The 14,697-nt window shown below is 39.5% G+C and overlaps 3 protein-coding genes across 3 annotated transcripts; all 3 read left to right on the forward strand.

Annotated features, from left to right (window-relative positions):
• Nucleotides 1-341: 341 nt before the first annotated feature.
• PHYBLDRAFT_183194 (hypothetical protein) lies at nucleotides 342-5,261 on the forward strand (the record flags this gene model as incomplete). The annotated part of the gene is made up of 12 exons (XM_018438733.1): nucleotides 342-898; nucleotides 991-1,673; nucleotides 1,864-1,888; nucleotides 2,004-2,058; nucleotides 2,142-2,283; nucleotides 2,360-3,469; nucleotides 3,593-3,930; nucleotides 4,024-4,222; nucleotides 4,328-4,456; nucleotides 4,524-4,625; nucleotides 4,727-4,815; nucleotides 4,876-5,261. The coding sequence occupies 12 exons, from the start codon at nucleotides 342-344 to the stop codon at nucleotides 5,017-5,019; spliced, it is 3,573 nt and encodes a 1,190-aa protein (XP_018286268.1). The 3' UTR covers nucleotides 5,020-5,261.
• A 3,464-nt stretch (nucleotides 5,262-8,725) lies between these two features.
• PHYBLDRAFT_1798 (hypothetical protein) lies at nucleotides 8,726-10,263 on the forward strand (the record flags this gene model as incomplete). Its single annotated transcript, XM_018438211.1, has 8 exons — nucleotides 8,726-8,796; nucleotides 8,857-8,938; nucleotides 9,044-9,134; nucleotides 9,198-9,362; nucleotides 9,449-9,632; nucleotides 9,719-9,913; nucleotides 9,974-10,108; nucleotides 10,203-10,263. Coding segments are annotated over 8 exons (984 nt in total), but the record flags the coding sequence as incomplete, so codon positions are not given.
• Nucleotides 10,264-11,091: 828 nt separating this feature from the next.
• On the forward strand, nucleotides 11,092-14,286 carry PbAcoa (aconitase). The gene is made up of 8 exons (XM_018440036.1): nucleotides 11,092-11,135; nucleotides 11,205-11,460; nucleotides 11,544-11,561; nucleotides 11,634-12,202; nucleotides 12,273-12,767; nucleotides 12,834-12,956; nucleotides 13,074-13,586; nucleotides 13,728-14,286. The coding sequence occupies exons 1-8, from the start codon at nucleotides 11,100-11,102 to the stop codon at nucleotides 14,091-14,093; spliced, it is 2,376 nt and encodes a 791-aa protein (XP_018286270.1). The 5' UTR covers nucleotides 11,092-11,099; the 3' UTR covers nucleotides 14,094-14,286.
• The last annotated feature ends 411 nt before the right edge of the window (nucleotides 14,287-14,697 follow it).

The raw sequence follows: 14,697 nt of genomic DNA on the forward strand, positions 1-14,697 counted from the left end.
TCCCATACTATCCAAGACAAACCAAAACCAAAACCAAAATCAAAATCAAATCAAATCAAATACACACCAATAAACTAGACCCGGTCATTAACACTGGCCACAAACAGATAAAAGGAAATCTGTAAATAACAACAAGAACAATAATTACAATAGTAATATTTATTATAAACACACACATACACACATATATATATGTATATAAAAAGTCAATTTCTTTCTATCTTTTTTTTTTCTTTCTCAACGTGACGTTATGCAAATCTTTCGTCTTGCTGAAAAACCCAAGACTTTCTTCTCCTTTCTTCTCTTTTAAACTTCTTTAGTATTATTAATATATTATTACAATGTCAGACGGACCACCCATTCCTCCTCGTGCGAAGCTTGTTGTAGGCGACCTTCTTCCACCTGATGCCTTTACACCCGCTGCCCTGTTAGAATGGCTACTACATTACACCACCACCTCTAATCACCAGCACAACTTTACACTTCTCTACAATCCTGAAGTCGATCTTCATTCCAAGACCTATGTGTGCATGACATGCCACTACGGAATCGAACTTTTAGCAGAAACTCCAAGGTTCTGTACAGCAAACCAGTATCAGACTCACCACTACCACTACAAGACTGACCATTACCAATGTTGTGGTTGCTCATACACCATCCAAGCCACGTTTAATCCACCCTTGGTGTCGCTTGATCTTCTCGGCAGATTGGCTGCCACACGACCCAACTACCAAACCTTAGCCGATCGTATTTCCCAACCTGATAAAATTCTGCCAACACTCGAAACAACCTTTACAGCCGCACTTCAATTTACCAAGGATCTTATTAAGGGTTCCCGGCGAGATATCAATTCACGAAATGTTAATTTGGAAATAAAACTTGGAGTAGATCCAGCCAGGTATATACAGAAAATACTTTACGTACATACATACACATACATATGAGTCTTTAATATTATTTATTTACTTATTTATTATGGGTGTATTTTAGTATCGAACTATTGAATTTGTTAGGATTTGAGCTGAAAGACAGTTTTTTTATTGCTCCTTCAGAAGCCTATGTCACAGTCAACAAAGATCGTCTCTTACGAATCCAGCACGAACTTGCCCTATTCTTGGAATCCTGCCGTTCGCCGACCAACAACACAGCTTTGGATATTTCTTCAGCTAACCCTCTGATCGCCGAGTGGGTGGGTGTAAACGAAATCTTGGAGCCAACTACAGGCAGACAAGTCGAAACATTTCGTCTATTTGGCACAATTCCTACTGCGAAAGACGACCTGGTAATTTGGCTGTATCAAATGGTTTTGAAAGAACACCCCAATGATTCTGCCATGTACCTCGACTGCTTGATCGATGCGGCCAATCTGTCCAGAAGCAACCTGTTGCTGACCGAGGTGGCCCTGGAACGTAGTCGAGGAAAGGTCGGATACAAAGAAATCCGGGAAGCTTGTGAGAACTTTGACATCAAACAAGACGTGGCGGTGGATGACAGACTTCTCACAGAGCTTTACAGAATCAAAGTCTCGGATGAACCACACAATAAGAACAAACATCGGGACCATCTCAAAGTCATTGCAATCGCTAGACGCAGTGAAGCCCTTTACGATTTCCTTAAAGATGAAGTCCCGGATATGCCAAAGCTTATACATCAGGATGGGACAGCCACCCAAGGTACACAAGGTATTTCTTTTACTTGATGTTTTTCTTTTCTTTTCTTTTCTTGAGATAGTAATAAAGAGAGAAAGTGTGTGTATGTATGTATGTATGTATGTATGTATGTATAAGAGTGCGAGTAAAAGTGAATGGATGAGGATGAGACCAAGATGACAGCTTTATGATATTGTACTGATGGATTTTACAGATTGGAATACAAATTCAGAAGAGATGTAAGTGTATATATTAAGAGATAAATCCTTTTTTTTGGTATAAGAAATATTAATCTATTCGCTTTGCTTCCAATTTATTCCTCTATTATTATTACTATCATTCCTATTCCACTAGACCTGTTGGATTGAATAATATTGGAAATACCTGCTATTTCAACAGTCTTCTTCAAGTAAATTCTACACATACACACATCCAGCCATTGCAATTACATTCTTAAAAGATTGGTATCTGAATCGTGTAATCTTTGTGTAGTACTACTTTACTCTCCTGCCTCTTCGAAAAACTGTATTAAACATCGACAGTTATGTTGAAAATGAAGATGATCCAAATTGGGTGCCAAAAAAGATTGGTGGTATTACTGTGGACCAACATGAAGTTCGACGTGCCAAAAAATGTAAGTATGATATATATATATATATATATGAGGAAATTTTATTAAATTGATATGTTATACATTTCTACTGATGTAGTTGTTTATCTTTTGCGAAGTCTGTTTATCAATCTCCAAAACACATCCCAAAGGGCCATTTCCCCTGAGTATGACTTGGCATACATGGCTCTATTAAATGAAAAAGATGTCGAAGAAGCCGCAGCCGAAGCCGCAGCAGAGGCTGTTGCATCAGTGTCAGCATCAGCAGTAGAAGCATCTAGCACGCCAATTGAGTCCCTACAAACAATTGATCAGCAGAATGTAGCAGGTCCAAGCAACTCCCAACATTCTCCTCCATTGGTCGATTTGTCTGATCCCCGTACGGACTCATCTTTTCCTAACACCGATATGTCACCTCAAGAAGAAAATACTACCACTACTACTGGCACTGGATCTAAACAAAATCTCGGACCACTCTTTAAAGCTAAAAAAGATGTTGACAATTTTGAACCAGCTGCCAAAGTTGAAGTGACTTCTGCAGCAAAATTTGAGGATATAACAGGAAGAGATAATAATGCTGAGCAAACCACCAAATCTATCCCAGTCTCTGAGGCTAATGTCTTCAATAGCATACCGAAACACACTATTGCTGCAGACGCTTTAGAGGCTCCTAGAACAAAACCTGCATTTTCTGATACTAGATCTGTTACGACAACTTCTCTTGTTAAGATTGATGAAGACACAATTTCTGGGTCAATGTCACATATTGAACAGGTTGTGAACAAAGATCAGCCTGTCCCTGTCGGTGTGCCTTATCCAGAGGCCGAACCTGCTGACAACACAGCCCCTGCACTCGTTCCTGATTCTGCTCTAGCCCCAAACCAAGGTTCTGGAACAAAACCATTTCAGAGTTCAGATAGTCTAAATGAATCCCAGATATTATCCCAACCAAATCGTGTTGGTGTCGATACTCTCTTGGAAGGCTATACAGAGCCAGGCCTCGAAGCTACCCCGATGGACGTAATCGACGAGGCGTACCCAATAGAAAAGATCGATACATCCTTGCCTGAATTTGACATGCCACCTGCCTACGAAGATTTGGTAGGTACACCAGCCCCTCAGAATAACAAGGTTCCGCCACCAATCACAGCCAAAAGACCTCCCCCTAACCCCGCCACCATGATGTTTGGAAAACAACAAGATGTTACTGGTGAGAAAACTAGCAAGACAAAAGAGAAAGAAGCTAAAGAAGTTTATAAATTCCATTATAACAAAAACCTAAACCCACCCACCCACACACACATATATATATATTTATATTCATGTTTTCTAGAATGTATGGATAATGTTACTTATTTGATCGAGGCTGCTCTTAAACCTGTCGAGACACAAGATGGTGAACAAGTGCGCGATATGGTGCGAGATCTGTTTTATGGAAAGGCCCGCCAGATTCTCACCTATCAAGATACTCAAACATCCCAAAATATCAAAAAAATTAAAGAAGAGGAGTTTTCGCATCTCATTGTTGATGCAGCTCAAGGCAAGGATCTGTACGATGGTTTGGATGAATATTTCTTTGCGGATCAAGTAGAGAATTTCCAGGGCGGAAGAGAAGCTACACGCGAGGTTACTGTCAGTACATTCCCTCCTGTACTTCAAATCATTGTTCAGGTGAGAAGCCAAGATAGTCTATATACACAATAGGTTCTGATACTTATTTTTTTTTCCTTCTTTTTATTCTTTAATGCGTGTATGTGGTATAAGCGCGTGCAATTTGATCGAGCTACTGCCAATGTGTACAAGTCAAATGCATTCATTCAATTTGAGAAAATTATCTATCTTGATCGCTATGCCGATCGTAACTTTGATTCTTTGGCTGAGAAGCGCGCGGAAGTAACGAACTGGAGAAAAGAAGAGGAGATTCACAAGGCAAAGATTGACGAATTGATAAATAACAAGGCAAGTAAAAGTTGTGAAAACAAAGGGAGTCTTGGCTATGTTCATTAACACAGAAAAGGGCTATTTTTTGCCGGTGATTTTTTTTAGGCTTATCAAATCCCTGTACCAGACATGTTAGAAGCAACTGCGAATATTCTTGAAATACAGATGGCTCAGCAACCCCAAAACGCCGAGCAGCATGAGGCAGCAATCCAATTTTTGCTCAAAGAGGCAAGAGAGGCAAGAGAGACTATTCAAGGTAACGAGGGTAAAGAATGTATAATCCGGATTTTAATGCGTTGTATTTTGCCTTGTTACTTTAATAGAAAGTACATGTGCTATCGAGGTCTTGAGATCCAAGATCAAGAACCAGTACAGTAGCCTGACAAAAGATGCCTATCGGATACACGCTGTATTTATTCACCAAGGTACGGAATATAAGTTGTAAAAGACTCGTACTAGCTCTTGCGTGTTTTACGTTTATATATTAATATATATATATATATATATGAAAACTTGATGTTAATAGGTCAAGCCAATTACGGTCATTATTGGGTGTACATGTATGATAAACCAACAGATCAATGGTGGAAGTACAATGATTCTCATGTCACCAAGGTAAATGTTGCAGGATCTTGATTTCTTATTTTTTTTTGCTGATATATATATATAATTTAGGTGGAAGAAGCCGAACTCTTCCGTGACACGTCTGGATCGACTGCCAACCCATACTTCCTCGTGTATGTAAGAGAAGAGGATTCGGATGCATTGGTAGAGACAGTTGCCAAGAAAGAAATCCCACATGTCTTGTCTGCTGCTTAAAACAAAATACAAATTAGGGGAAAGAGGGGGATTGGGCGTGTCTTGGATTGAAATAGCTCAATTCTTGGCTTTCCACATTAATACTTTTTTTTTTCATTTTCATTTCATTTCATTTTATTTTTTTTAAGAAAAAAAAAGAAAAAGAAAAATCCCTATTGCACAGCTTTATATATTTTCTTTGTCTAATATTAATCTTCTTTTTAATTTTTTTTTACATAAAAAAAATTCGTTTTCTTCTTCCTTATTTTCACATTATTCTTATAACGAATTTAATATGAGCCAACAGCAAAGAAATTATCCTCCCCCACAACTACCTGAAGGATGGTAACCAATATAAGAATGAATTGAAATTAATGAAGCCAGATTGTAAGATCAAGCTAATCATTGTAATGTAGGGTTGCGGTATGGGATCAAAATTCCCAGCGCTACTATTTTGCTGAAACAGCAACCGGAAAAACTCAGTGGGATGCTCCCACAATGCCCTACAGCCAGCCAACACCGTCAACAGGCGGAGGCGAAGCAAGCAGTTATTTGAGTGGAGCCAGCCCAGGACCATCTCAGTCATCGTATTCACCTCACCCATCACAACCAACATCACAATCACCACAACAGGGAGGTGAACAGGATCGCGGTCTTGGTACAATGTTATCTGGATTAATTGGAGGTGGTCATCAACAGCAACAGCAACAGCAACAGCAACAAAATCAAGGTAGGAGAAACAGAAAAATAATACATCTTGACATTTTTTTTTTGTAAATCACACGAAAGGAAGAGCTTGTACCAATCAATGGTTTTATTATTCCGTGTAGGCGGAATAGCTGGTAAACTGGCTGGTGGCGCATTGGGTGGCGCATTGATTGGGTAAAGTTAAGCACAAGACACGTGAAAGCATCGAACTTGAGGTGAAAAACCCTCGGAATGCCAAGCTATTGGCGGAATACCTATATATCTACTTGACTGTACGACATAATTCAAATCATGGACATTAAGAAAAAATGTATATATTGTTATTTAGAGCTGCTGCTAACAAGATATTTGGTGGACACGGTAATTCATCCGGTAACAGCAGTGGAAGCTCTCCTATGGGCATGCTAAGTGGAATGTTTGGCGGAGGAAGTCACAATCAGGTACACAACGAAAGAAGAAGAAAAAGAAATATATATATATATATACACCAAGGTAATATTTATCTAATTTACTTTGTTGATTGATTGATATAGGGACACAACCAGCAACCTCCTATGGGCGGTTACGGCGGCGGTTATGGCGGTTATCAAAACTATGGTCCACCTCAAGGACAGTACGGCCCACCTCAGGGGCAGTATGGCCCTCCCCAAGGACAATATGGTCCTCCCGGAGGTAAGTACACTCTCAAATTATATTGGTATTGGGTTGTTCCCGATCTAATGTAATTATGTGCCTGACTATCTATTAGGAAATCACGGAGGCCATAACGGAGGTCATCATGGAGGTCATAACGGAGGCCATAACGGAGGCCATCATGGAGGTCATCATGGTACGTATAACTACGTTGTACAAGCTAGTTAATTTGCCTGTAAATCTAATCATACCATTTTTTTTCTTTATGTACATTTGTAGGTGGTGGCGGCGGATGGTAGAGAGATAAAGAGAATATATATATATATATAGTAAATTATATTGGTTGTATGAGTTGCATTGACAATCCTAAATTCAAGTTGTGCAAAAGCAAATTTATCCAATTATTGTACATTTTATATATACTTTTTTAAAGGACTTTGTTTATTCTAAAAACATTAGATAAATACTAAAGACATAATAATATAGTATCCACACACTAATTTACTTATTTATCTGTCATAATGAATTTCCGGATATAGTTTTGTCTTTGCGTTATAGCCAGATCTCTCAACAAGGCTCGACTTCTTTACCTTGGATGAAGATCCAAGTATAAATTGAACTCCAGTCTGCGCGTCATTGTACTATAGAACGGTCACGATTTCTCTTTTGGTTTTTTTTATATATATTCTAATGCCACGCGTTTAGCAAGACCTTTACCGTCAAAAGCCTTGTCTCGGCAGCTGGATTTTGTACAAATATATGTATTAGGAACTCCACCAGTGATCGATACTTTGATTGACTTTTGGTCCAAAATAAACACAGCACAAAAAAAATACATATAAATATAATATATATATATATATTATATATATATATACAGACACACACAAGTGTACATGTGTATACAAACATATTTCTATCATAAATAATTGACGACCTTCTCATTGTCACATCCCAGCAATCGCACCCCTTAATTCCTCGGTCATTCCTCTTTGTTTTATATCTCATATATATATTGACAACCTCGTCTTTCATGGACAACGAATCGTCACATACTCAGGGAGAGTCTGGAACGACAAAGTCTTCAAAAAGGGACATGGCTGGATCCCAGCGAGGGTCATCCAGAAATCGCAAAGACCATTCTCACCATTCACCTGACCGTGGATACAGTCCAGAACGCAAATCCACAAGTGAGAAACGAAGCAGGGATGATTACGACCACCATCGATCGCATCATCGTTACGGAAGAGACGAAAAGCGACGAACGTACGATGACAGCTCACGACACAGCTACGAGAGTAGAAGTCGCTCACGCGGAAGAGATTCACAATACTACGACCGACACCGATCATATTCTCGACGATCGAGCAGAGACCGGAATGAGAAGAGTAGTAGCAGTAGTCGGAAATCACGATCGTACAATGATTACCACCGACGAGACAAGGAATACAGCAGCCACAGCAGCCACAGCAAACATGATCATAATAGCAGCCATTCTTCACGTTCAACTGCACCACCCCTGGGACCAAAAGCAGATACAACACCGTCAACGTCAACGACAGTAACAGCATCCTCTGGAACCCCTATCGCACCTAGTATACCTTCATCCTCTGTAGCACCGTCGTCCACTGGTAATACAGTTGGATCTAGTGTAAGAAGCAGTGGGTCTAGGGTAAATAGCTCCAATGGCCGGAGTGGAGCATGTACTTCGGTATCTGGATCTACTGCTCCATCTGTTATTCCATCCACTTCTACCACAACAACAACTACTACAACTACTACAGCCGCTACAACTACAAAATCATCAGCCACCCCTGCTTTACCTACCACTTCATCATCTTCATCTTCATCAATAACCCCTGCTGCTGCTGCTGCTGGACCACCGACAGCTCCTGCAGCCTTCTACCAAACATCACAGCAACAGGCGTGGTCTTATTACGAGGCAAATGCTGCCGGGTGGTCAGAGTACGCTGGAGCTAATGCGCACTATGCTAATATGACGAGTGAACAATATCAACAATATTATGCAGCATACTATGGCCAATCTCAAGACGGAGCTTACTATCACGGATATCCCACTACAGCAGAACAAGCATCTTATTACAGCACGCCTGCCCCTCCTCCTCCTCCTCCTCCTCCCCCACCACTCACGACAATCCCAAATACAAGCTCAGGTACGAACGCTAGTACTATTCCGTCCGCACCACAATCTTCTTCATCAGCATCCGGGAAAGTAAACTCTATTCAGACCACACCTGTCCAAAATTCTAAATCAGGCGATGTTGAGATGGGAAAAGCAGAAAGTTCTGGAAGTAAATTAGCACGTCAGACATTTTCGGGATCAATTGGGGCTGTTCCTGAAGAAGTACTGGATGATGTTGGGTACCCTTTTCAAACCGAGGAGAACCCTGCATCTTTGTTTGAAAAAATTGGGCAAATTGGAGAAGGAACTTATGGGTAAGGTTTGTTAGCCAAAAGAAAAAGAAGACATGCTTAACTAATCTAAATGATTTACAGCAAGGTTTACAAAGCCAAAAATTGCAAGACTGGTCATCTCATGGCTTTAAAACGAATCCGAATGAAGACTGAGAAAGACGGGGTGAGTTTAATAAGAAGAAAGCTTTACGTGCGTTAATATGGGGAGCCTTGCTTTCTTATATTTACACGTACATTTTTTATTATTACTTTTTTTAAAAAAAAATAGTTTCCTATTACTGCGATGAGAGAAATCAAACTATTGCAAGAATTGAAACATGAAAGAATTATAGAATTACAACAGATTATGGTAGCCAAAGGTAAATTAAACTTTATATACAAATATATACATTGAACTGTATTAATAGAGGTGGATAATCTAGGCTCAGTTTATATGGTACTTGAATATATGGACCATGATTTGGCCGGTATATTGGGCCATCCGAATTTCAAATTCCAAGCCTCGCATGCAAAATCGCTTGTCAAGCAAATGTTAGAAGGTCTTGCTTATATTCACCACATGGGTATTTTACACCGCGATATAAAAGGTAATAATATAAAGGTGGGGTTCCTGGGTGATTTAAACCAATACTTTAATCAAGCGACCTTATTTGATTTTTCTTCTTCTTCAAAGGATCCAATCTATTGATTAATAACAAGGGTGAATTAAAGATTGCGGACTTTGGTCTCGCTCGAGTATTTCAAAAAAACAGAACCCATGATTATACCAATCGAGTTATTACATTGTGGTATCGTCCACCAGAACTTTTGCTGGGTGCAACAGCCTATGGACCTGCTGTTGATATATGGAGCGTAGGGTAAATTGTTTTTCTTTCTGGAAGTATCAAAGAAATGGTGTACTAATTTTTTTCTTGTTTTATTTGGTCTGCTACGGAAACAATAGATGTATTATGCTAGAGTTTTTCACTGGAAGACCATCCTTCAATGGAACCGATGAAATTTCTCAATTGGATTGTATTTATAAAACTATGGGAACACCTACAGTAGAAACATGGCCAACTGTTACTACACTACCGTGGTATGAGCTCATTAGACCCAAAGAACAGTATCCAAATCGATTTAAAGAAGCATATGCAAGGTAAGCCTAAACGATTTGTAAAATTTTTTTAAAAAAAATTAAATTTTGTTTGTCACCAAGTCTACTTTCGCCTGGCGCGCTTGAGTTGGCTGAGGCTTTACTATCCATGGATCCGCAGAAACGCCCTACTGCTGCTGAAGCACTTGAATTCGATTATCTTAAGACCGAACTACCTGCACCAGAACCACCAGCAAAGTAAGTTCTTTTTTACTAAGGATATTATTGTTGGTGGATTGATGGTATATTTTTAGTCTAATACATATATATATATTGATTGCTATGCTTATAGTTTATTAGATGTGAATGGTGATTGGCATGAGTTTGAGTCGAAGCAACGAAAACGTCAAAAAGCAGCAGCTATTGCTGCCGCTTCTAGTTCTCAGAATGGGCATTCCAAGTCTTCTCGGTCGAGTGGACCTCCGTCTACTTCAGTACAGTCGACAGCAGCACCGATGTCGCTATCTGAAGATGCTGAACCTAAAGCATGAGCCTTTGTAAACCCCACAAAAAAGAGACCACCTTTATCTTCCACACACTCCTCTTTATCATTGTTCTTTTTATTATTACTTTATACTATTCGAAGACAAAGAAAAAAGTACAAAACCTCATAAAATACTTCTTCTTCTTCTTCATCATCATATTCTTCTTCTTTAACCTCTTTATCCTACACTTTACTTGTTTTCTCTTTTTCTCTCTATAAATATATATTGTATATTGTATATAGTGTCTCATAACCAAGTATAATATATACATACATATATATATAAATATATAAAAGAAATCAATTTTATCGATTGACCACATAATTTAAACCATCTCTGTCTTTCATTTTGCCGGTCTAAATTTCTATACCATTGATTTACCATATATATATATTCTTTTTTTTTTGTTACCTCCATCTCCGACCTACCCGATCTAGTAATTCAATTGAGATGATCTGCCTAGGTTTCACCATCAGGTTGTTTGTGGGAGAAGCATTACTGGGCCTGTCAATCAAAAAAACTGAATATATATATATATATAAAATATTTATGCTTTGTAGATGAAGATACAATTATCTGTTTGCGGAAAAGGAATACAAACAAATATAAAAGGGAAAGAAATCCAAAATTCTGAACTTCTTCCTTTTTATATAAATATAAAAGCAACTCCCCTCTCTTTACATTTCTCTCTTTATTATCACTAAATGGTCTCTGCATATTTGGTCCAGAGTGCCAGACAGGTAATAACCTATACATACAAATACGTGCGCAAAACAAAATCTTATTGACACCATTATTGCGTTATGTAGTTTGTGAGACTGTCTCGGTCTGCTCATTCCACAATGGCAACAAGATCCTTTGCCACCGTCAAGAACCCTGTTACCGAAAAGGACTGCAGCTCAATCACTCCTCCTTATGCCAAACTGACAAAGAACCTGAGTATTGTCCAGCGTATCTTGAACAACCGCCCTCTCACCTTAGCCGAAAAGATCGTCTACTCCCATCTTACAAACCCAGAGGAAACAATTCCCGTCCGTGGCGAGACTTACCTCAAACTATCTCCTGGTGAGAAACTTACACAATAAAATAAAATAAAATCCGTTTAGAAACCAATACTAATAATATCAATAACCTCGTTATTATTATAGATCGCGTTGCTATGCAAGGTACAATAATAGAAGAAGAATAAAATTATATAAAAAAACGAATGCTTAAACCCGATATTTTTTTATGTATAGATGCTTCTGCTCAGATGGCTATTTTACAGTTCATGCTCTCAGGAATGAAGACCACCGCCGTACCTTCTTCTATTCACTGTGACCACTTGATTGTGGCTCACGAGGGTGCCGATAAGGATGTCGTTTCTTCTATTGCCAACAACAAAGAAATCTTTGACTTCCTCCAGAGCTCTGCCCAAAAGTACGGCGTTGCCTTCTGGAAGCCCGGAAGTGGTATTATTCACCAGATTGTTCTCGAAAACTATGCTGCCCCTGGTGGTTTGATGCTCGGTACTGACTCCCACACTCCTAATGCTGGTGGTCTGGGTATGATTGCGATTGGTGTCGGTGGTGCTGATGCTGTGGATGCCATGGCTGATATCCCTTGGGAACTCAAGGCCCCCAAGGTTATTGGTGTAAAGTTGACCGGCCAGCTCCATCCATGGACAAGTCCCAAGGATGTAATTCTCCAGTTGGCTGGCCAATTGACCGTCCGCGGTGGTACCGGTCACATCATTGAATACTTTGGCGAAGGTGTTGATGCTTTGTCCTGCACTGGCATGGCAACAATGTGCAATATGGGTGCCGAGGTAAATACGCAAACTAGACGTGTGTGCGTGTGTACAAATATAAAAGCTAATCAACCGGGGTTCTGTTTAGGTTGGTGCCACTACTTCCTTGTTCCCTTACACTCACCGCATGCGATCTTACCTTGGCGCTACCGGACGTACTGAGGTTGCCAAGGCTGCTGATGCCAACGCCAACTTCTTACGTGCTGATGAGCACTGTGAGTACGACAAGGTTATCGAGATTGATCTCTCCAAGGTCGAGCCCCATATCAACGGTCCTTTTACACCCGATCTCAGCACTCCCCTGAGCAAGTTCAAGAGCTTTATTGAGGAGAATGGCTGGAAGGATGATTTGTCGGCAGGTTTGATTGGAAGCTGCACAAACTCTTCTTATCAGGATATGTCTCGTGCTGCATCAATTGCCCAACAAGCGTCTGATGCAGGTGTCTCTGTGAAATCCAATTTCTTGGTCACCCCAGGTTCAGAACAGATCCGAGCAACCATTGAGCGCGATGGACAGCAGGCTGTGTTCGAGAAGGCCGGTGCCCAGGTTCTTGCCAACGCATGTGGTCCCTGTATTGGTCAAGTGAGTTTTTGTGCGATTCTGAATACAGCATAGTAGCAAGAAAAACTCATGTTTGTCTACTTGTAGTGGAAGCGGACTGATTTAGAAAAGGGCGCCCCTGAGAATGCCATTCTGACATCTTTCAACCGTAACTTCCGCAGCCGTAACGATGGCAACCCAAACACCATGAACTTCTTGGCCGCTCCAGAGGTAATTTACTTAGGCATATATATATATATATATGTGTGTATATGTATATGAGTAATAGACAAAGTTTGGAATTAAGTAGAGGATGGTATAATAACTCGAGGTTTCTTCTTTAATAAGATCGTCACTGCAATGGCATTTGCCGGTAAATTGAGCTTTAACCCTATGACTGATGCCTTGCTGGACAAGGACGGAAAGCCTTTCCACTTCACCCCACCCCAAGGAGACGATCTTCCTCGCCTTGGCTTTGAGGCTGGACGTGCTACTTATGAACCTCCATCACCTACACCTACACCTGATCCCAGTGTTGATATTGCCGTGTCACCTGAGTCTAGCCGTCTTCAAGTGCTTGATGCATTTGAACCCTGGAATGGAGAGGAGTTCAAGAATGTGCGTGTATTGGTAAAGGTGCAAGGAAAGTGCACAACAGATCATATCTCTGCTGCTGGGCCTTGGCTCAAGTACAAGGGTCACCTTGAGAACATTGCCGAGAACACTTTGATCGGTGCCCTGAACGCAGATAATCAGAAAATCAACATGGTCCGTGATGTGACAACAAACCAGGAAGAACCCCTCCCTGAGGTTGCCAAGAGTTACAAGCGTCAGAATATGCCTTGGATGGTAGTTGCTGATGTAAGTATCGTTGATGTTGTTATTGTTATTAGTCTGGTATAATAGATATGTTGTAAAAGGCAATGGTTTATTTTATTTTTTTAGTCGTCATTAAAAAAAAAGAAGAATGAAAGAAACTAATAATAATTTATACGCATGTAGCATAACTATGGTGAGGGATCAGCACGCGAACATGCTGCTCTTCAGGTCCGCTACCTCGGCTGCCCTCTGATCGTGTCCCGTTCGTTTGCTCGTATTCACGAAACTAACCTCAAGAAGCAAGGTGTCCTACCTCTCACCTTTGCTAATGAGGCCGATTGGGAAAAGGTTTCTGGTGGTGATGTGATTGAAACCGTAGGTGTAGCAGGTATTGCACCCGAGAAGCCTGTACAGCTTATTGTGACCAAGGAAGACGGTACCAAATTCAGCATTGATGCCAAGCACACAATGAGTCACGACCAGATCCAATGGTTCAAGAAAGGAAGCGCTCTCAACTTGATCAAGGAAAACATCTCTTCGAACCTGTAGCTTTCTTCTTCTTCTTTTTTTTTGTATTTATTTAACTAATTGATTATACACACAATATATATGTATATAATATGCCTATTTATGTGTGTATAAATATCCGAGGTACAATAACTTGTAGACATTTTACGCTTATCAACTCAACATACACATAACATTCATCATTCTATAAAAACTTGCTTTCTTTGTTTCCTTTTTTATTTATTCTTGTGTTCACAATCCATGTTATTGGATACTTTTTGATGATTTTTGTGCACTTTTAAATTAAATCCACGTTCTATGAAATAAGATTTGTGTTCCAAAAAACTTATAATATGACTGAACAATAAGCAAATAAAGCAATAAAGAAAAAATGGTATTAAAGAAGTAGTATAGACGGGTATAGCTATCATTTAGGTTATTACACTCTACAATATACATATGCATATTTTATATATACATACAAAAATATACTAAAGTTAAAGCACCATTTTCTGTATTAATAATGAAATAGGATTTATAAATAAATATACATATAATATAATATAATATATATATATTAGTATTAAAAATAAAAACATACCAGAAAATGATATTAATATATATATATATATATATGTGTGTGTGT

The sequence above is a fragment of the Phycomyces blakesleeanus genome, assembly GCF_001638985.1.
Source record: "Phycomyces blakesleeanus NRRL 1555(-) unplaced genomic scaffold PHYBLscaffold_25, whole genome shotgun sequence".
Lineage (NCBI taxonomy): Eukaryota > Fungi > Mucoromycota > Mucoromycetes > Mucorales > Phycomycetaceae > Phycomyces > Phycomyces blakesleeanus.